This window comes from Pteropus medius, unplaced genomic scaffold (assembly GCF_902729225.1).
Source record: "Pteropus medius unplaced genomic scaffold, Ma_sr-lr_union100, whole genome shotgun sequence".
Taxonomy (NCBI): Eukaryota; Metazoa; Chordata; class Mammalia; order Chiroptera; family Pteropodidae; genus Pteropus; species Pteropus medius.
In genome coordinates, this window is record NW_024354503.1 from 11,839,735 (window position 1) to 11,863,050 (window position 23,316).

The following is a 23,316-nucleotide window of genomic DNA, read 5'->3' on the forward strand; positions in this document are numbered from 1 at the left end:
TATTTAACTGAGCTTACCTTAACAAAATTATCAGGAAACATTCCTCTTCTCCCATTTAGTTCTCCTTCTAGCCATCCTTCCTCCTGTAGTTTTTTCACGTTCCTGATGATTTCCCCAACTCGAATAGTTAATTCATCATCATGTACAGCATCATAGTCATATTCCACAATATAGTCAACTAAAAAAAGAAAAATAAATGAATGTCTAAAACTTAATTCATGAAATACAATTAACTATAGTACTAAATATAAAACTAAGGAGCCCGTTTAGCAACAGTATCATCAAGGCTTACTTCAATGATTTTAAATATTTGCATACATCAGCAAATTTCTTGATTACCTTAGTATAAAGCTCAGTACAAGTTTTAAGTGGAAGGCTCAATACAATGTATAATTCATGTAATCAGTTGTTCTTATAGTAAGATATATATTCCTTATGTCAGACAAACTCTAAGTTGATCCCCATGCGTTTCTTTGTGTAACTCCCTCTCTTGGAGTGTGGACATAGCCTATCACTGACTTTTAACCAACAGAACATGACAAGCATGCTGAATTCTGTTTTGACATAAGATTGTAATGTCCATCTTTCTAGAAACTCATTAGATGGCTTTGAAGATACAAGCAGCTATGTTGCGAGCTGGCCAATGGAGAGGGCCACATGCAAGCAACTAAGGAAGGTCTACAGCTGACAGCCAGCAAAAAATTGAGGCCCATAGTCCAACAGCCCACAGGGAACTGAATGACAGCCAACAACCATGTGAGCTTGGAAGCAGTACTTCCCCAGTTGAAAACCCAGTCCTGGCCAACACTTTGAATGCAGCCTTGCAGAGGACCCAGTCAGCCACGCCCAAAGTGCTGAATCACAAAATCAATGATATAATAAATGTATATGATTTTAAACTTCTATGTTTGTGGCAATATTGTCACATAACAATAGAATGGTATTAGAGAGATGAGGGCAGAGTTCCATGCAGTGGTGTGGGAGCGAGAAGGCAACCTATAATGAGAACTAACAGTCCAAGCAGGAGAAGAGGGTGTCTATGCAAAGGTGTTCAGTGACAACAGAAATGGAAAATTGCTTACATGCAAGGGGATTGATTAAATAAGTAAATATATGAAGAATAATGGAAGCCAAGTCTATGTCAGAGAAGAGTTATAAAGAAAAAAGGCTAGATTTAAACCTGTGATAATGTATGGGAATGAGAAGTATCTGCATGAACTTATATTTTCAATACATAAATATATACATGCGCGCGCGCGCGCACGCGCGCACACACACACACACACACACACACACACACCCCCACCCTAGCTGTCCAATGAAAGGGCCTGAAACCAGCCCAATGGCAATGAGCAAACCTAATGCTGAGATCTTATGAACACCACTTTCTACTAAAAGGAATCAGAAATCCTTCGGAAGACAGACAATTCCAGGGCTAAGGCAGGAAACAAGAAAAGCCTAAAACATATTATGCCAGAAAGCAAGAAGTTCTCAAAAAAAGATGAAATGATGCCGAAGAACACAAAGAAGTGATATCAAAAAAAGGCTCCCATTGGGCATACCAGGACAATTTAAGCATCATAATAAATAATGACAGTAACAGAACAAACTTCACTGAATAAAGAAACCATGAGTCCATACATGAATACATGTTAATTTCTTAAATTTTATAGTTGGATTATGATTAAGTAGGAAAAAGCCCTGAATTTCAGAAGAAAGGGATCAGTCAGAAAAAAATATTCAGAAGAAAGCCATCAGTCTGGAAAATATTCTTTGTACTGTACTTATAACATTTCTACAACTTACTATTTCACAATTTTTAAAAATGTAAATGTAATACAAATTTGTATCCTTAAGCGATGTAAAGGCATACCTTGGAGATATTGCAGATTCAGTTCCAGACCACCACAATAAAGACAATATTGCAATAAAGCAAGTCACACATATCTTTTGGTTTCCTAGTGCATTTATTTTTACACAATACTGTAATCTATTCTGTATGCAATAGCATTATGGTTTTTTAAAAAAATACACGTACCTTGATCAAAAAATACCTTATTGCTAAAAAATTTTACACATCATCTGAGCCTTCAGTGAGTCATAATCTTATTGCTGGTGGAGGGTCTGGCCTCAATGTTAATGGCCGCTGATTGATAAGGGTGGTGGCTGCTAAAGACTGTCGTGGCTGTGGCAATTTCTTCTATTAAGACAATGAAGTTTACCACATCCACTGACTCTTCCTTTCACAGCAATTTCTCTGTAGCTTGCAATGCTGTTTCACAGCATTCTTCTCATAGTACAACTTCTTTCCAAATTGGGGTCAATCCTCTTAAAGCCTGCCCCTGCTTTATCAGCTAAATTTATATAACATTCTAAATCTTCTGTTGTTATTTCAACAATCTTTACAGCATCTTCACCAGAGGTAGATTCTATCTTAAGAAACTACTTTTCTTTGCTCATCCATAAGAAGCAACTTCTTATCCGTTAAATGTTTTATCATATAGCAATTCAGTCACATCTTCAGGTTCCACTTCTAGTTCTCTTGCTATTTCCACCACATCTGCAGTTACTTCCTCCACTAAAGTCTTGAACCCCCTCAAAGTCACCCATGAGAGCTGTAATCAACTTCTTCCAAACTCTTGTTAATGTTATTTTGATCTCTTCTCATGAACCATGAATGTTCTTAACGACATCTAGAATGGAGAATCCTTTCCAGAAGGTTTTCAATTTATTTTGCCCAGTTCCATCAGAAGAATCACTACTCATGACAGCTATAGCCTTACAAAATGTATTCCTTAAATAATAAGACTTGAAAGTCAAAATTACTCCTTGATTCAAAGTGAGACATGAGACTGTTTTTTTCACTTGAACACTTAGAGGCCATTGTAGGCTTAATTTCAATATTTTTGTGTCAGAATATAGGTAGACCCAGGGAGAAGAAGAGAGACTGGAGAACAGCTGGTCAATGGAGCAGTCAGAATACAACAACATTTACCAATTAAGTTCACCATTATATATGGGTGCAGTTCAAGACACCCCAAATTACAATAGTAACAAAGATCCCTGATCACAGATCACCATAAAAAATACTGAAAAACTTTGAAATACTGCAAAAATTACCAAAATGTGACCCATAGACATGAAGTGAGCAAACACTGTTTAAAAAAAAAAAAGACTCCAATAGATGCAATCCAAACACAGGGTTACAAACCTTTGATTTGTTAAAAAAAAAAAAAAAAAAAACTTCAAAGCATAATAAAACAAGGTTATGCCTTTAATCAAGTTCATAAAATCTGAATAGAGTGCTATGAAAAAAAGCTGTTTAGAAATTTATGTCTTCCAACATGTCATATTAATTTCTTTTTTGGGCGGGAGGAGTGGGCGGAAGACAAATCCAAGAAAACTTTCAAAAAAGGGTAAAGCAAAGAGACATAAAGAAAATATGAAAGCAAGGACAAGACACAGATGATCAATCCAATCCAATCCACTCTCCAATATGCATAGAAAAATATAAAGAGTTATATTCCAAAATGTTAACAGACATCTGAAGGGATTTGAGATGTTGTTTATTATCTCCTTTTATTTCATCTTTAGTAAAAAATTAATCTCACACAAAAAAGTTCTGGACTTTGTCTCATCTCCTGGAAGAAGTTCTCTAGGAGGAGTGCTTTTGTTTATTTGGGAACCTTAGAGTTCCTTGGGCACCTCTGTTTACCCAGGGACTGCACCAATACTCTAAACATGTAATTATGTTGGGGGCTTTGGGCCATGCAGAGACTAAAGGGCTAGAGACTAAAGGTTAGTCACATGGGCAGTCAACTGTATCTTCTCAATAAAACACACCAAGGCTCAGGTGAGCTTCCCTGGTTGGCGATATTCTGCATATTGTCACATATCACTGCCAGGAGGAGTAAATGCTGTCCATGATTCCAGAGGGAGAAGACAACAGGAAGCTCCATTCCTGGAACTCTCCTGGAATCCATTCCATGTTTCTCTCTTCCCCTGGCTCATTTTAATCTGTATCCTATTATTATAATAAACCAGAGCCAAGAGTATGACAACTTTCATATTGTCCTTCTAGCAAATTATCAAACGTGAGAGCAATCTTGGGAAACCCCTAACTCTGCAGCTGGTGTCAGAAATGAAGGCAGTCTTGTAAATGGTAACCCATACTTTGGCATGTTTCTACAATAAAAATGTTAATTGGGTAAAAATAAGTTACTAAAAAACTATGCTCACCAGACACTATATAACAACTGTATTTACTGAAAAATTAAAACTGTTTAAATAAAATCTTTTTTAATTCGAGAGTTTGCTATACAACTTCATGCAGGACATCACTTATGTGATCTGTAGGAATAATAAAGTTATTACAATATGGCATCAAAGACCTTAGAGTAATGAAACATTAGATAATTTGGACTAACTATCCCAGGAAAGACAACTAAAAAAGCTGGATGAAATATAAAAATCACCTTCTTAAAAAGATTTAAAAACTAAAAATATACTAACGTTATCAGATAAAAGAAATCCAAGTGAGGAATGGAACCAAGAGAGATCATAAATACAATACTGAGGCTACTTTTGCCCAGGGAGGTATTTGTCAATGCTAAACACATGAGAGGCTAAACTATACTTCCAGCAGCTCTGCAATTTTAGGGTAAAGCAGTATAGTCCAAGGACTATCAAGGGTGGTACCTCTGAGGAACCAACACAAAATTTGGGATAAGACCCTAAATAAGTGCATCCAAGTACTAGAGCCCAGTTTAATGTTACTTGGATGACTCAAGAAACCTCACACCTGCACTGTGGATTGTGGTTCAAGACAAAACAGAAGTAATCAAAATCTTCTCTAGAAAATATCCTAGACCTAAAATTGTGTCAAAGAATATTTTTTTAATTTACAACATCCAGACATAAGCAAAGATAACCAGTAAAGTAAAAAAACATCATAAATAAAAACTTAGAGAAACAAGAAATAAAAGAAACATCCCAATAAACTCGATACTATAATTATCAGATATAGACTTTAAAATAATGTTTGCCATGTTTATAGATAAAAAATTCAGCTTGAAAACTGACACACAGTTGAATATTGTACACAGTAAGAATGCAAACTTGAAAAAGAACTACACAGGTATTTTCTGATGAAGACAATAACCAAATTAGGAACTCAATGGATGAGTAAAAATATATTAGGTACAGCTGCAGAAAACTAGCTAAAACTAAAGCAGGTAAACAGAAACTAACCAAAATGAAGCTGAGACACACAAAAATATGGAAAATATAAAAAAAGACTGTAAGAGACATAGAAGATATACAAAGACAGTCTAACGCATTTAACTGTGGGGTCCCAGAAGGAGAACCTAAAAAGTAAATATCTGAAAAGTTAATAGCTATGAATTCACCAAATTTATAAAAGATATCAGTCCATGGAATCAAGAAGTCTAAACAATTCCACACGGAATAAACAAAAAGAAATCTCAAACTCAAAAAAGTAAAATTGCAACAACAAAAAAAAGACAAAGAGGAAAAATATCTTAGAAGAGGCAAATAAAAAGACAGGCTACACAACAAACAACACTTGAGAAAATACCCTTAAAAACAAGAGAAAAATAAACATTTCTGGTCAGCAAAAACTGAGAGAAACTAAAAGAAACTCTAGAGCAAAGAAAAGGAAAAAGATCCAATATGAAACATGTCAGATAAGGAAAGGAAAAAATAAGCAAAAGAAGCTGTAAATATATAGTTTTATACACAGAGTAAAATAATAACACAAAAATTAACGCAAAATAGATGAAAAACTTGAATGTAAAATCTGAAACCATAAAACGCCTAGAAGAAAACAGGCTGTCAGCTTTTTGAGATCAGTCTTGGCAGATTTTTCTTTAATTTGACATCAAAAGTAAAGGCAACAAAAGCAAAAACAAACAAGTGGTACTGTATCACACTAAAAGATGAGGAAAGGTGACGGTGGTCAAAGGGTATAAAACATCAATCATAAAATAATTAAGTCCTGGAGATGTAATACACAGCATGGTAACTATAGTTAATAATACTGTATACTGAATATTTGAAAGTTGCTGAGAGTAAATCTTAAAAATTCTCATTACAAGAAAAAATTGCGTAACTGTATGGTAATAAACATTAACTAGACTTACTGTGGTAATGATTTTGCAATATATACAAATATCAAATCATACAGAGCCAAAACTAATGAAATACAATATGACCATTATACCCCAATTTAATAATACTATGAAGGAAAATAAAAATATTGAGAGTGAAATAACAGCAGCAGTATCGAAGTCAGGACTAAAAAGTATTCTAAGATCTTTGCATGGTATAGAAAGAGAATAAAGGTATCAGTTAACATTAGATTTTTAAAAGTTAAGAAAGCATGTGGTAATCACTATAATAATAGAATGAGTTTTAAAATACCAAACAAAAAATAAATACTTTAAGAGTTTCAACTCCAACATGTAAAAAGCTTGGAAGCTGTCACTCGCACCCTTACAACAACAAAAAAAAAAACGCTAAACAAACTGAAAATCAATGACTTTCCTTGGACCCATCGGAGAATTGAGGACACAGGGCAAACCACTACAAGATATAGAGAGACAGGCATATTCAGAGAGTCACAGCCAAGTTCTACTAGATCACCTCCAGTAGAAATAACTGGAACCATAAACTGGTAGGAACACTATTATTACTTTCCCAGGGCTGTCATAATAAACTATCACAAACTATGTGACTTAAAACGTTATTCTCTCACAGTTATAGCTCTGGAGGCCAGAGCATGAAATCAAGGTATCGGCAGTGTTGGATCTTTCTAAAGACTTTATGAAAGAATTGCTCCACATCTCTATCTTGGCTTCTGGCACTCCCAGGCTTGTATAATTCCAATCTCTGCCTCATCCACACATGGCCTTCCCTTTCTGTATATGTCTCGAATTTCCCTCTCCTTATTCTTAATAAGGACAGCAGCCACTGGATTTACGGCCAATCCTAAACCTAAGATATCATACTAAGATCCTTCATTATATCTGCAAAGACTCTATTTCCAAATAATGTAACATTCATACTTACAAGGGCTTAGGACCAGGGCTTAGGACTTGAACAAATCATTTTGGGGACAAAAAGTCGATCTAATACAAACACTTATATCCTAATTTTGATGAACTGCTAAAGGCTGAGTGTAAAATATAATGGGAAAACTAGTGGAGACTGCAGTCTTAAGGGCCCAGCACTTTTGTGAGTTTTACGTCTAGAAATCCCAACGGGCTCTCACAGTAAAGAGCCCATGAAGATCTCTTTGTAGTTCTGACAAGGGAGAAGGTAAAAGTAATCACTGTGAAATAACCAGAAACCAGAGCATTCTCCATATCAAATATCTTCTCTCCAGGGAAAAGACTTTACCAGGGCCTTACCTCTCACCTGTGGAAAGGGCTTTTCTCAGATTCCAATCCCTTCTTACCATTCTGTCTCATGTGGGAGCAGGGAGATGGAAGGAGCTAAGAAAGTCTTGTAAAGGTCACAGTCTCAGAACATAGACCCACTAAAAGTTTGAGATTTAATTCTAAAATTATAAGATGCTTCCACTGCCCTACACCTTACCACCACACCAATGGGGCTCCAGTATGAGTTAATTGCTACTGAAAGAGTTGTACAATGCAGATATTATCTGAGAAAGAGTTCTTAGGGAAACCCAAAGACAGCAGGAGAGACAAAAACAAGGACACTAAAGGAATATGAAGCCTCTGGCACCTACAGCAAGAGCAAATATTAAACAAAGCACAACTCTTAGCAAGATTAATATAACACCTCACACTAAAGACCTATTTACCTCAGCTCCTATTACCTAATACAGCATGTCTAACTTTCAATAAAAAAATTACACATCATGCTTTCAAAAGGCAAGAAAAGACACAAAGACAAAGCATCAGATCCGATTCCAAATATAACGTGTTTTGGAATCAGACAGGGAATTTACAATAACTATGGTTCATATGTTATGGGTGATGATGGAAAAAAAACAGACAACATGCAAGAACAGTGGGTCAGGTAAACAGATGGAAACTAAGAAATAATCAAGAGGAAACACTAGAAATCAAAAACACGGTAACAGAAATAAAGGATCCCACTGGTGAGTTCATCAGCAGTCCAGACAATGCCAAGGACAGAGTCAGTAAGCTTTCAGATGGGTCAACAAAAACTTCTCAAACTGAAATACAAAGAGAAAAAAAAATTAAAAAAAAAAACATCCATAACTGTGGAACAATTTCAAAAGATATAACATATCTGTAATTCAAATGACAGAAAAGGAAAGAGGAGGAAACAGTGGAAGAAATAAGTAATAATGCTAGAAATTCTTCAAAATTAGTAACATACACCAAAGTACACATGAAGGGAGCTCAGAGAACACGAAACAGGATAATTGTGGAAAAGTCCACACCTAAGCAAACCATATTCAAACTGCCAAAATCCAAAGACAGAGAAAATCTTGAAAGGAGCCATAAGATAAAAACACCTTGTCTACAGAGGAACAAAGATAAGAATTCCATCAGGCTTCTTTCTCTTCGGAAACACTTAAACAAGAAAAGTACACTATTTAAAGCATTGAAAGAAAAAAACTACCACTTAGATACTACTACTACATATCTATTAGAACGGCTAAAATAAAAAAAATTCTAACAAGGATGTGAATCAGTTGCAACTCACAAAAAGAGTTTGGCAGTTTCATATAAAGTTAAACGTATACTTAATATAAGACCCAGCAATCCTACTTCTAGGTGTGTGTGTGTATATATATATATATAATATATATATATACACTCTGGAGAAGTAAAGTTTACATTCGCATAAAAGCCTATACACAACTGTCCCACTAAAAAGCTCTTAGCATGAGGTCTTAACCTCAAGCTTTGTCCCAGAACACATAAGCGTTAGGGCTAAATTAGTAACTCGGTTTCTCTCAGGATACCTAGATTTATAACATATAAATTCAGAACTAATTTACATTATTAGGTCAATGGTTCACAACCAGGATGATTTTGTCCCACAGAGGATACTTGGCAATCTTAGTGCAATGGTTCTCAACCAACAAAATTTTGCCCCACAGGGCACACTTGGCAATGTCTGGAGACATTTTTGCTTGCTACAGCTTGAGAAATGCTACTGGCATCTAGTGGTTAGAGGCTAAGAATGCTGCTAAGCATCCATCAATGCAATGCACAAGACAGCCTCCCCACAACAAATAATCTGGACCAAATGTCAACACAATATTGCCAAGGTTGAAAAAGATTGTATAAGGGAAACATGCGATATATCTATTTTCATCTCACACCATATCCCATAATTCTAGTTGAGTAAAAAAGAACTCTTAACACAGAAGCAACAAAGGAAGGAAGGAAAGAAGGAAGGAGGGAGGGAGGGAGGAAAGGAGGAAGGGAAGGAAATAAAAGTGAGTATCGAAACTGTGGAAAGTGGAGAAATTTCTAAACTTAAGGCAAACAAAGCAATCGAAATTTCAAAGCAAACAAGGTAGAAACTGGAAATAAATATTTGCAGCAAACAAGGCAAAGAATTAAAAGCATATTTAAGAACCAAAGAGAAAAATATAAAAATCTAGATTGACAAACAAGTAAAATAAAGTGATTTAAAATGAAGTATGTTCACTCTAAGAACTTTATTCTCACTTTAAAAAAAAAGAAGAAACATTTTTACTTAACAACTTGACTTCACGTGCGGGGTATTGGTGGAATATTTTTTAAAGAGTCTTCTGGTTGTTAAGCGTATTTGTAAAAACACTTATAATTAAGAAAGTAGTGATATTTTAAAAGAATATCTGAAAATCAACCTTAAAAATCTTAAAATCCAGAAAATTCTTAAAAGGTTATGCACAAAAATATTGATGGCAATATTATAAAAATTTTCCGACTGTTCTGCCTTAATAAACATGTATTCTTTTAATAATGAAAAATCACTTCATTAAAAAATTATATAAACAATTTACACAAATTTCAAACAGGTTTGAGTTATATGGGCATTCACTATGGAATGTTTACTTTGGTTTCTGTCAATACAAAATATCACAATGGCATTTAGTTGGATCTGTCAAATCAAACTTATTCAATATAATGCCACTGGTTATATCATACCATTGAGCATTAACCTTTGTCTATTATAGCAAAGGACAAAATACAGAAAGTTATACAAAAATTAACAAAAACAAACTTCACTATAAATTCGAAACAATTATAAGCTTTACTGCCAAAGAAGAATATAATAAAAACACTTTAATGGTTACATTCCTTATTTTCTACTAAAAAAAGAAAGAAAAATTATTTTTACTTTTGTTTCTAGGATTAAATGTTTATTTTTTACCATAACGCAAATCTTTATTAGAAACTTCATTATTTCTAGGACTACCTTTACCATAAATGGAGAAATGCCATTAACCGATGACCTTTCATTATTTAAGTCCCCTAAAGTTCCCCAGATCCATTAGTCAAAATACTAATAAAAAGGCCAGTATCATCGCTTAAGTCTTTTTAATATATATTACAATTTGTCATTTATTTCCTCCAGTTTGTTTAAATATAGAACTGATAAGCAGCATTTGAGAGATAAGTTAAATCCAATCATTCTTAAGATATAAACAAAACCCACTCCTCCTTTTTTGTATTTCAAATAGAGTGCATGTTTGCATAGTACTGTACACTCTTAACACATATTCAAAAAGAAAAGAATAAAACGTGGTATAAGGAATTTTTTATAGTATTACATTCCTTTTAACATCACTAAATCAGACCAACATGTGACAGATACCCACAAAAATAACCTTAATCAAAGTTTGAAAAACAAAAAGATTTAATCTCAGACTACTTAATTAGTCCCAAACAAAAAAATTACCATGCACGTGTGATTAATGGCACCTCCCAAAATAAATCCTAAAAACAATACACAAAATCCATCTAAAGAGCATAAAGTTGAAAAATTCAACTGAATATTCTTCATGCATATTTTTATTCCCTCTATTAACTTTGAAAAAAACACTAGAAATTAATTTTAAGTACATTTCAACCCAGATTAAAAATACATAATATTTGTCATAGTTTATAGAAATCAGCAAAAAAATCCTGATACCTACGTAAAAGACAAATGTGTAACAATTAAAATTTAAGTCTTTTAAGAGAAAATAGTTACCCAAATACATGAGCAATGTGTAATACCATCCACCATTTTAGGTGATAAATATTTAAATTTCTTTATTTTTAAACCACATTAAGATAGTAATTTCAAATCATATTTCTTGCTCTTTTTAGCTCAACATTCTCCCCTTTCTCAAAGTGTTTTAAGAAATAATGAAAAGGACACGCTTTGAAATCGGACCAATGCAATTTTGATCCTGCCTTCTTGACATCCTGTCTCTGATCTTGCGTAACAATCTAACTTCGATTTCTGATCCTGAAGACTGGAAACAATGATGTTTTACCCCAGAACGCTCTTGTGGGGATTAAGTGCTCAATAAAATGCCTAGCATTTAAGTATTCTTTGAATGTTAATAAACTGCAAAACATCGGCTAATAAGAAATTTTAAGCTTACGAAAAATGGGAAGTTGCTATAAAAGACAATTTCACTCGCTTTCTAAGTAGACTTTTATAAACATAACGGAGTTAACTCCAAGAACCTCTAAGAATAATCGGAATAATGAAAAAATCTGAATCATTTGAATTTCTGCATGTTTCCTTGCACCCACCAAAAATGCATAAATACAAAAAGCAATAACTTAAATTCTTAGAATGAAATGTGTTAAATTCAAATTACAAAAAAATAAAATTTATCTGGCTAGGTAGGGTTAAGAGCAAGGGACTATGTTTTACTCATCTTTGTATTCCCAAGCCCCATCACAGTGCCTGACATGTAGTATGTACGCAAGAGCTATTTGTAGCATTAAAAAGATGGTGTATTGTAAATTCTTATTTCAACAGAAGTATAATCATACTCAATCTCATTCAGCAAATATTTGAGTGACTGCTAATGAAAGCACTTGTTCTAGGCACTCGGATACATCTAAGGGGAAAAAAGAGCTTTCTGCACTCCTGGAGTTTATATTCTAAAAAGATGAAACAGAAATAAATGATAAACAGGAAATAAGGAAATTACACAGTAAGTTACAATGTGGACAGAACGGATTAAAAAAAAAAGGTAGAGCAGGATAAGAGAATCATGAATGCCTATTATCTGTTACTCAAATGACACCTCTCAGAGGAAGAGTTAGAAATTAATTCCACATTTTATAGTAGTTAAGAGTGTAAGCACTGAAACAGAATTGCCTGGATTCAGTACTAATTACTATTTCCGTGCTTGTTTCCTAATCCGTAAAATAAGAAAAATTACAGTACCCAAAAATGTGTAATTTGCTGTGAGAATGAGGTAACATCTGTGAAGTGCTTGAAACAATGCCTTAGACCAAAGTACTACCTAGTAAATACTCGCTAAATATTAACACCTATACAATACTGTACTGCAATCTCCCTAATAATTAAGCAAATGGAGTGCAAGGATATTGCTCACCTTTTTATTTTGAATGCTTCTGTCTGTGCTGACTGATGTGTCCAAAGATCTCAAAAAACATCTGTCAAATTTAAGCCAAAGTATTTACTAACAAAATAGAATTGTAATTACTATTTTTCTGGGAAAAAACAATTAGCGTGGAATATGACTGATTAAAAAAAAGTAGAAATGTTAGAATGTGAGAAAGAAATCACATCATAGCTATTTAACAGTCCTTCAGAATTTTTTTCAGATCACAGAGCACACTGAAAAGCCAATAAAAGACATAGACCCTTCGGCCAGAAAAATTCCATCACAAAGGTCTGTGCAAAATTTTACTTTTAAAATTTACAGGTTTCTGAAATGTTTCCCCATGTCATTTCTGAGAACTTATCAGATCCCCAATAATTATGTGTTTTCCTTTTCAGTTTTTGACCAACAACATTCATCTATTGTGAAATACTACTCTTAATCTTACGTATCTCAAAAGGTAAGCACTATAAACTGAAAGAACAGCTCTATTATTACTAAAGCCAAATTATACCTTCAAGTAACAATCCAAATGTCATTCAAAAGCTTCAAATCTAATACAATAGTAGGCCAAGTGCCAAAATCCACATTTTATTTAGAAAACAGAATGAAATAAACTTCAGAGCTATTATATGCAATCCACTAAACTGAACATTTTTTCCATGAGAAAATGTACTTAAGTTTTTAATTATAATAAATCATGACTAAATATCTAATGCAGAATTAATCAAGTAAGATCAAAAACAGTTTATCATTAACAAACCCTAAAATAGTACAATTCCTTATAAAAATTTGCAGTTGCATAACACTTTTAAAATAATTTCATAAAGTTAAATTAGATTCAAAACAAACCTAATAAGGTTTATATTCTAAAACTGTACTGTCCAGCTGGTAACCACCAGCCACAGATGTCTACTAAGCACCTGAATTGTACCTAGTCCAAACTGAGATGTTATATAAACATAAAATACACACCAAATTCAAAAACAGAAAAACAATGTAAACTATCACAATAACTTTTTATATTGAACATATGTTGAAATAATGTATTTTTAACCCAACAAAGCCAACAAATTAAGATTAATTTCCCATTCTTTTATTTTTTTAACATAGCTTACTAGAAAATTTTAAATTTACATGTAACTGATCAATTCACTATGTTTCAAAGAACATATGCATATCTGCTTCTAAGTACCCACTAAGATGGTATAACTTTACAGTTTAACGAATATTGTTCCATTATTTAAAACAAACTTTTAAGCAAATTAAACCTTTATGCCTAAATTTGTCTAACATGATAAACTAGAGACTCATAAAGAAATGTTTCTCATCTGCGAAACAGGTAACATCAACGTAACATACATAGGGAAGGCAATCAGCAGGCCCATCTGACAAGAAGCTTAATATCCCAGATTAGTGAGTCTCTATTAAAGGAACTTAAGAGCCTCAATGAGTCATACAGAAAGGATTAAAGAGTTTATTTCTAAAATGAAAGTTAGAACTCATCCACCGACTTGAAATAGGAGCTCCATTAGGCAACATTCTGTTGGTCTGGTTTAGGTGGACATATTTCAATATATTTACATTTTGTATTATTCATTAGGCTGGCATCCTCTCCCCAATTACTCCAAATTAAGGTACTATTGAATAACAGACTCAGTGGACACATAGCAGGCTCACTATTTTCTGCTAGTCATTAAGGGTGTTAAATTTTTTAAATAGAATAAGTGATGTGGTCTCTGGCATTAATGAGCTCAGGGCAAGTAAGGTCAATATAGATGAAATGAATAACAAGAGTTTTTATTTAGGCTTTAAACTGAGGTTCTAATATAAACTAAATTGGGCTTTATAGAATATAAGAAATTTAGGATATTTTTGTGAGAAAGGGGTTATCTTGAAATTTAAAATAAAGCTTTTACATTTCCACTTAACATTCATTCAGAAAATACTGAACTCTCAACAGATTTATTTTCATCATTTAAGGTAATTTTTTAAACTGATTCATAAAACATATTTGATAAGAATGATCTAATCAGGAGGTAAGTAAAATCGGAGTCTTTATTTTATATAGCGTGCACAGATGCACGTGTGCAAGCATATGTGCACGTGCACGCACGCACGCACGCACGCACGCACACACACACACACACGCACTCCAAAACAGTAAGGCGAAATACTCATCAGAGTGCAACCTGCTGCAGCAGAGCAGTAATTTTAATGGAAGTCTAATACAAAAACTTTGATACTAGCAAATCACATTTCTAAATAAAAATTAAAAAACATAAAGACTATATACATTTGAATGACCAACTTTAAATGTCTCCTTAAAACATTACTCTATTTTAATCAAGACTATAAATGGTCTCAATTTTAAAAATATATGAACTTATATATCTATAATCCAAAACAATTTTGCACCTGATTATTACAATAACCATGATAAATACTCTAGGAATAACACTGTTAATAGTTAATAAAGCCTGTCTAGATGTTGGGTAAAGTTTTGGCCTCCTCAGTACTGGGGCACTGATAGATACTAAGAAGGTTAAAACAGCTTTAATATTTCAGGTAAAAGGATCTTAAAGACATCAGTCCAACTGAAAGTGTGCTTCACTCTAGACTCGGTGCCAGGAGTAGGAAAAAAATATCCTGGCTACTGTCAAGTACTCCCTATGTCACTGGTCAAACTAACGAGAGATGAATAAATCCTTCCAATGTAGAAATCTATATCCTGATCTTCTTTATGCTTCCCCTAGCACATTTTAACATTTCTGATGTTGCCATATATCCTTTTAATGTATTACATTTCCTCTCTTGTTTGAATTTCTAATTATTCACAAGTCTTATTCTTATTACAACACTGTAAACCATCCCAACACATTCATGACACTCATCAACAAGTGGAGGGAGGGAGAGGCAGGAGTATTTATATCATAGTTTCCAGGGGTTGTGGAAAATTTTTTAAAAATCCAGATGATTCAATATCCACCCCCCCACCTTATCCCCACCTCCATTGCCAATACTGCTGTAAACTACATGCAGCACCAAAACTTGTATTTGTCCTAATTCCTCTAGTTCCTAGCACCGCATCAATCACATTGCTCATATTAAAGCAAATTCTTCTTGATTAATAATCTCTCATCTAAAGCTCCTTTCCTTGATGTGACTTTGTGACAGAACCTTTCTCTTAGTGTTCATGGTAACTGTTACTGTTACCATATTTGAAATATTTTTTTACTAGAAAACTCCTAGTGATTACATGCCACAGTCACTGTCTTTTAATTACCTTGACACTAAATCATTAAAAAGAAACTGAACTAAGTGGCACTAAAATAGGCATTGGAATTTAGGATCCCATGTTTGTCATCTCTGCCTTGCAAATTATTTGAGCAACAAAATGGAGTCATGAAGAGAAGTTTAACAAAGTATACAAAATTTGAAAGATTATGAAATTCAAGTGTACTGGAAAGGACTGATATAGCATAAATAGGTCCAGGAAAGAAAGAGCCCGTAGCACTGCCTTATCTGACTCTAAATCAACATCTTAGGCTAGATGTAAATTTAGAACAATGAATTTTTAAAAAAAGAGTTTTGTCTTAGAGTAAAAGCTCTTTTAAGAGCAAACAACTAGTAAATATGCTTTCAGTTGAATTAGACAGTAGAATATCCAGGCACTTGAGACCTTCAGAAACTAACAAACAAAATCCAAAACAAAACTAAAAGGAAGTAATGTCAAATTTAATGCAAAGGAGAGAACATTTAAGAGCCCAGAAAGAAAATGCCTACCTCACTTCGGACTAAAAACCAAGATTATGACTGAAAAAGTATTACATATAGCACAGTCTCAGGTCAGAGAAGCCCTATTAAGATTATGAAGAAAATCCTATCTGCTTAACAGTGGTAATAAATGACTGTGAACTTGTCTGAATATCTAACTTAAATCTAAAAGAAAGCTATGGAGAGTGAGATGGGAGATGGAAGAAGTGTGAGGGAAGACTGAAAAGGACAAGCAAGCACACTACACTAAAAAAAGAAAAGAAAAGGAAAAGAAAAAAAAATGAAATAAAACAAAACAAAAGTTTTCCTAATATCTGCCTAACACCACTTCAGTGAAACCAAGAGGCCAACAATTAGTAGTACTTTCAAGATTCTTATGCCTTACCTGGCCATTTATTATTATGTTGGCAGTTATGAATACTTAACACTCAAGGATTGTATGCTTGTTTCTGAAACTGACGGATATGCTGAAACTTTGTAATTTGCTCTGCACTGAGTCTAAAAAGAGAGGACTCGGGTGAAAGAGATCACAGCAAAGAAAAATCAGACACATTAAATCCCTGAGGCCAAGTAAACAAAGGGAGTGCTAGACTGTGACCAGAGAATATCCTCAAGTATTTAGATAGAGGATCCCATTTCACCCCAGTTATCCAGGACCATTTATATCACATTTATAGACCCATCTACTAATGTAGATAACTAATATGGTCCCAAGACAAAAAAAAAAAAATACACATAAGATCTATAGCGCTGGAGTTCGGCATCATGTCAATTTACTGCTTGGCTCATCTCAAACAATTCCAATAACCAAGCTGATCCTGGAAACAAATGTGTCTACCTTTTCTATTTCATAAGAAACCTGGACCCTGTCTGGTTTTGCTTCCTGTAGCTATGTCTTCAAGGCCTACAACCAAATCCCATTTCTTCCTCTTTCCCCCAAGATGCCAATCTGAACCTCTACCTAGTGCCTACTACCAACCACCATCCCAACTCCCACACCAAGTTGGCCTGCTCCAACTATCTGTCTACACTGCCTTCTACTATACAAATCTCTCATGCTGATGGGCTGACCGTAGGCATATATGGACGAATCACTATCTAGATTTCCAAGACCGGTTTCTGGCCTCTCCCCAATTTAGAAAGACATATATCTTGCTTGAGGTCAATCTGCCTAGTAGTTGGATACCAAATCCTACAACTAAGCAAGTCACAGTTCAATCGTAATGATTACCCAATTTACCTAAATTTCAATGACATATTAGGTTTTATTCACTCTTTCTTTTCTGAACACAAACTGAAACTCTTCAGATCTCTCACACCGTGCCTTACCAGTTCACCTAGGAAGCAGACCTGCAGTTTCCTATTTTCACCCAAATCAAGAATCACTGCATCTCTTTCTTTGCCTATCTTCAAGCCCTTGACAAGACACCATTTATTTCTATGCACTGAAAAATTAAACATTTATGATACTTAAAATACATTTAATAGAATAGTCCATGATTGAGGAGGGGAGGAAAAAATACCATAAATTTGGATTATATATCAAAAAATTGGAGGTATTTTTGATTGGCAATATGGAATGAACCAAACGCACTTCATATTTTATAACTTTTATATTAAATGCCTTATAATTTAGGTCATCTTATTATTGTGCCATTTTATTTTGCAAAACCCTCATTTAGAGAAATACATGGCAAATTTTAGGCTAGTTTCTATAGGAAAATATAAAATATCATGAATGTGAATTTTCACATTGTGATTTTATTGAATTAGAAATATTCGAAATTTGATACTTAGAAAAATCTGACTATGAGTACTTACTAAATAATAAAAATGATCATTAGATTTGCTAGAGACCCAACTTCAAAACAAGTTTCCTAATATTCCTCTTTTATGCTCCTAGTTTAATTGAAGTAAATCCTAAGACTGAAAGGTAAACCATTAATGGGCAATTTCCACTTGCCACTACTTATCTGTATGAATCAAGATTTTCTCCAAACGATGCAACGAAGTAAAATAAAGAAATAAATCACTCAAATATATAATTGCATATATCATTTCTAAACCGATTGCATATTTTTCTCCATTAAAACTACCTCATAGTTTAAACATGCTGACTTGTTACATATGTGATCTTATAAAAAATAATTTAAACTAAAAAGTTCATAACCTTATCTAAAATAAAAATTCAGTCCTTAAATTTCACTTACTTTTTCAAAAATAAAAGTTCACATGTAGTGACATTTTGTACCATGTTTTCTTATTCCACTACAAAATGAAGATCTGTACTTTCCAAGAAAAATAACTATTGCCTCTCTCTCTAAAGCTCTCTCCAAATTCTTTCACACATAATGCCTCAAAGTTCCTCGATGTATTTATAATGTAGAAATTAAAAACAGTGCTTTAGTTTAACATAAAATACATATAAGTCTCTAATAGTACCCATCCTACTTAGTTTTTCCTAAATTACTAAACTTACTACCAATAATAAACTTTCTCCATAGTATATACTCAAAAATGAAAGTATCTTCCTACATAATTTTTGTAGGGATACAACAAGTAAAATTCAATTTCTGCATTAATAAAAAACCACCTCATCCCACTGATCCTTTAAATACAATATGCTGCTTCTAATCAAGGTCAAAACCTGAGAATTGCTTTTTCAAGTTGGTTCAAGAATTATAAAAATGAAAATAACAGCAACCAGCACTGGAACTATTCTAAGCATTTTACAAGTATTAGCTCATTCAATCTTCCTAACAACCTATGAAGTTGATATTTTTAATCACATTCATAGATTAAAAAACTGAAGCAGAGATTAAGTAACTTAGTCACAACAGCTAGTAGGTGGAAGAGCCAGGATTTGACCTTAAGCTGTCCCAGTCCAGAGCCCACACTCTTAATTCTTTACCCGTACCACCTAAATGTAGGACCCATCACTTCAAAGATATCCAAATTATTCCAAAACAAAAAATTAAAGGTTTTTTTCATTTTGTGACAAACCAGGAAAAATATCATGTAAATATTTTAAGCTGTTATCTTAAATCATAAGAAATAAGGACTGTTGATAACAAAACCAAGCAAATTAGATTTATATTAAAGAGGAAATTCCCTTTAAATCATTTTGATAATTTTAATATGAAAGATTACATAACCAGTAAATTTAAAGTATACATTCATATGGAAATGTATGACAAATATCTTTCAAAAATTAACTACAAATGCACCTAAGTAACCAACCTTCAAAACACACTGTGGGCAGTCAAGGTGAGAGTATGCAAACAACATACTTTACCAAGATAATCTGGCAACTCACCTAACCAGAACTCAGCAAGAAATCACTAAGAAAAGGCCCTTGGACAATTAAAATAGTTAATCCAATGTTCAAGTATTGATACTCATTTACTTTTCTCAAGAGGATCTCACACAGTAAGGAAGAGTACGTATTTTTCACTTGTAAGAACTACAAATATGAAACTTCAAAATGCAAAGGAATCTCATCAACAGTCCAATTAACAGATCCTCAAGGCATCAAAGTACCTGACTTCACAAATTATGACTGTAGGTCATCAAGAGGTTTCATTATATTTTGCATCCTATTCAAGACAGAAAAGAATTGCATATTTAATTTTAGTATGATTTTCATCCAAAGCAGTTTAAGTGGTTTTATAATTTGATGGTTAAAGGAATAAACTCTCAATCACCCAGTAAGCTCAACTAATCAATTAGAAAGTAATTCATGTGACAGTTCCAAATACCAAAGGTTTGGGTTCAAGAGCACTTAGTGTACAAAAGTTATCTGAAAGCAAGACGGAGATGGGGGAACAGAAACATAAAAAGCCTAAGACATCACAGAAGAGCAAGGCGAGTGTCTATAAACACTACGCTTAAAGCATTCCCCGCAAAACAATGTGTGGGCAGAAAGTGCCACATCAGCAGTATTCTGTATCTGTCCGGCTTCTAAATCATTTGTTAGTTTCATAAATTATTAATTTTGGTTAATAGTTTGTTGATATAAAGCAGTACCAACTCACAGCTGCAAAAAAGTGATAGTATCCTCCTAATTTATTCTACAAAACCAAAATTAAGATTACTCCCACAGAACATGCTTATGCCTTACGGTGACGCAAATTTATGCTTTAAGGTGGCACACTTTTTTTTAAAGCAGCTCACTTTTAAATTGCTTTTAATTTTCCAAGGATTAAGGGAGATAGTGCCTACCCCACACCGCACTTTGTTATCAAAAGAATTGTTACACTACTCCTCAAAACTCCCTTTCAAACCAGGCTGCGCCACATTCTGCTTTCTCTAGCTCCAAGCAAAGCTTTAAAATACTAAATAACATATAAAGCTTTGTACTTTTCCCTCCTCTAGCAAGGAAGTCTAACTCCAAACAGGAAACTGCTTCTCAAAGGGTTCAACACAGAAATTCTATCAAACCCAAACCCAGTCCTCAGTTAAGAGATTTAATATTTAAATGCCAACATATTTGCACAGGTAGAAACGGAGAAAATACTCAAGCTTCCCTGGCATTGAGGCATCCCTTCCAAGTTTTAGCAGGGCGAAAGAGGGGGAGGGAATTGCCTTGTCTAACAAACAAACAAGGAAAAACGAGAAAAAAAAATTAAGCCAATCTATACAAAGCCTCGTAGAAGATAAAGAAGTTGAAAGTGCTACTTTTATCAAGTTTTTCAATCACCCTCCCCCATGGGGGAGGGAAGAAGAGGCTGGGGAAGAGAGGGAAACTCCAGGCTGAGTTCAGCTGGACAGTGGGCGAGGAGAGGTGACTGGGTACCCCTATCCCCCATCTCCTCACCTTTCCCAAGAGCAGAAAAAGACGCGGGGAGGGGAGCGCGAGAGGAAGCACCCGCAAACCCTCCGACTAATTTTTCCGCCAAAAGAGCAAGGTGGAAGGCAGAAGAAGGAGGGGCGGACGGGAGGGTTCGGTGTTGCCGGCAGCGGCAGACGCGCGTCTCCGCGCGCGTCTCTTCCCCGCGGAGACCGAGAAGGGGAACCGCCTTCCCGAAAGGGAGGGTCGGCCGGGCGATGGGAAGCGCCCCCCGAGTCTCTTACCCATGCTGGGGACGCCGGCAGGGAGAAGCCCAGCGCCGCTGCTCCTCCTCCAGCTGCTCGCACGGCCGCTCTCGCGGCAGGAGGCCGGCCCTGCGCTCCGCTCTTGCCCCTCCAGAGCTCAGGCGGGACGAGGAGGCGCCTCCATCCGCCCGCGGCGCTCCCTGGACAGTCTCGTCAGCGCGGCCGTGAGGAAGAGGCGGCGGCTACTCGCGCTGGTTCTCCGCCGGAGCCGCGACAGCGGGAGGGCTCTCCCCCGCCCGTCCAGATGGCGGCTTTCCCACTCTCGGTCGCACCCGCAGAGGGGTGGGACTTGCCGGTTCGTCTTGGCCGCTGGCTCCCACCCCGAGCGCCGGTCGAGCCTCGGAGCCCGCCCCTCGCCTCTCCTTCACTGCCTGCCGTTCTAGAACGCGACGCCAAAGACTAAGGTGGAAACCGGGACCGAAGCGAGGAAGGTGTCGGAGCTGGGCCGGGTGGAGGCAAATCTCGCGAGAATCCCTTGTTCTCCCTGCCCCGCCCCCGCCGCTTCCCGGCTCACCACCCGGCCCCCGGCTGGTGCCAGGTGCGGTGACGTCATGGCCGGGGGTTCGCCTGTCGCCGGCGTCCAGGTGCGGCGAGCGGAAGAGAGAAGAATCCGGAGGAGTAGCAGTTAGTCCTCCGCCGTGAGTTCGGAACAGCTGAAACGGAAGTTTTGTGTGGTTTGTCGCCTTAGATGGGTACAAAGAGTTTTCGCTGATAGGAAAAGTGAGCCTGGGTTGCCCCACTTTCCGAGGCGGCGATGTGGTGTTGCTTTCTGCAGAGGGGGACCTAAAAGAAAAGAGGCAGCGAGAGAGAGTGAGCCCTCTTGCTTTCCACCTTCGGAGGCCCAGCTGCTAACCGAATCCCAAAGTTTACCCTGCTAAGTTCCTTACGAATCAGAAGCATGTCCTCGTCGGGGAAAAAAAAAAAACCTTAGGGACAAAATCTATTTTACAGAAATAAATTATTGGTTTCATTTAGTCTCTGTCAGTTTAAGACAATTTTTAAATCCTTTTCTCTTTTGGGAATACAATTTGTTACATAATGGGAAGTGGGGGCGATATTCATGATTTGAAATTCCAGGCATTTTTTAGCTTCAATATGAAGAAGGGTCTAAGGTTATTGTAATCAAACAGCCTTTTCTTAGAGTTAGAAACAAGTATAATTAATTCAGCCAGCTTTTGTCCCCGCTTATTTACACCCAATTTCCACAGAGGTGTGTGAGAGCAACATTTGTTAATGCCAGCTACTGTACCTAGTGCTTTTTAAAGAAATTATGTCTTTTAATTCTAACAATTATCCAATACTAAAACCGCCTTGCCCTTTGGAACCGGGCAGACCTAGATTTCTGAAACAGCACAGCATTACTTTTTGTGGTACCTTGGTTAAATTAACTAACCTCAGTGGACTTCAGTTTCTTGAGTCTGTTGAAAAAAACCTTTACAGTGCAAAGCAGTGTCTGACACATTGTAACAGCCTCGTAAATATCCACTCCCACTGTCTCCTATATAGGCCTGTTTTAGCCATCTTTTAATCCTTTTATTATTTTTTTGAAAGGTTGTATAAGGTGCCTTTATAACAATTCAGTCACAGTCAGAAGCCATAAAGGAGAAAAGAAAAATATGGAATATGTACACCTAAACAAGATGTGGCTGTGTTGTATTGTAACTATAGAACACATTTTGCCTTTTTCAATCAAAAAATATTTATTGTCCGCTACCAAACAAAATGTTTATTGTCCGCTACCAAACAAACCAAAAAAAAAAAAGGTGATGTACAGCCCACATCCTCAAAGATTTTGCATTCTAACTAGGAGGTGAGACATTAACACATAGTTTATTAACAGTATGAGTTAATGAGGG

The 23,316-nt window shown here is 35.6% G+C and overlaps 1 protein-coding gene across 1 annotated transcript in view; it reads right to left on the reverse strand.

Moving 5' to 3' along the window:
- CD2AP (CD2 associated protein) overlaps nucleotides 1-21,574 on the reverse strand; it is a 106,158-nt gene extending 84,584 nt beyond the window's left edge. Inside the window, exons 1-2 of the mRNA XM_039854516.1 lie at nucleotides 21,440-21,574; nucleotides 18-178 (exon numbers count right to left, since the gene is read on the reverse strand). Coding sequence (XP_039710450.1) covers nucleotides 18-178; nucleotides 21,440-21,443 — 165 coding nt within the window. The 5' untranslated portion in view covers nucleotides 21,444-21,574. The remainder of the gene's footprint in view (nucleotides 1-17; nucleotides 179-21,439) is intronic.
- Between the last annotated feature and the right edge of the window lie 1,742 nt (nucleotides 21,575-23,316).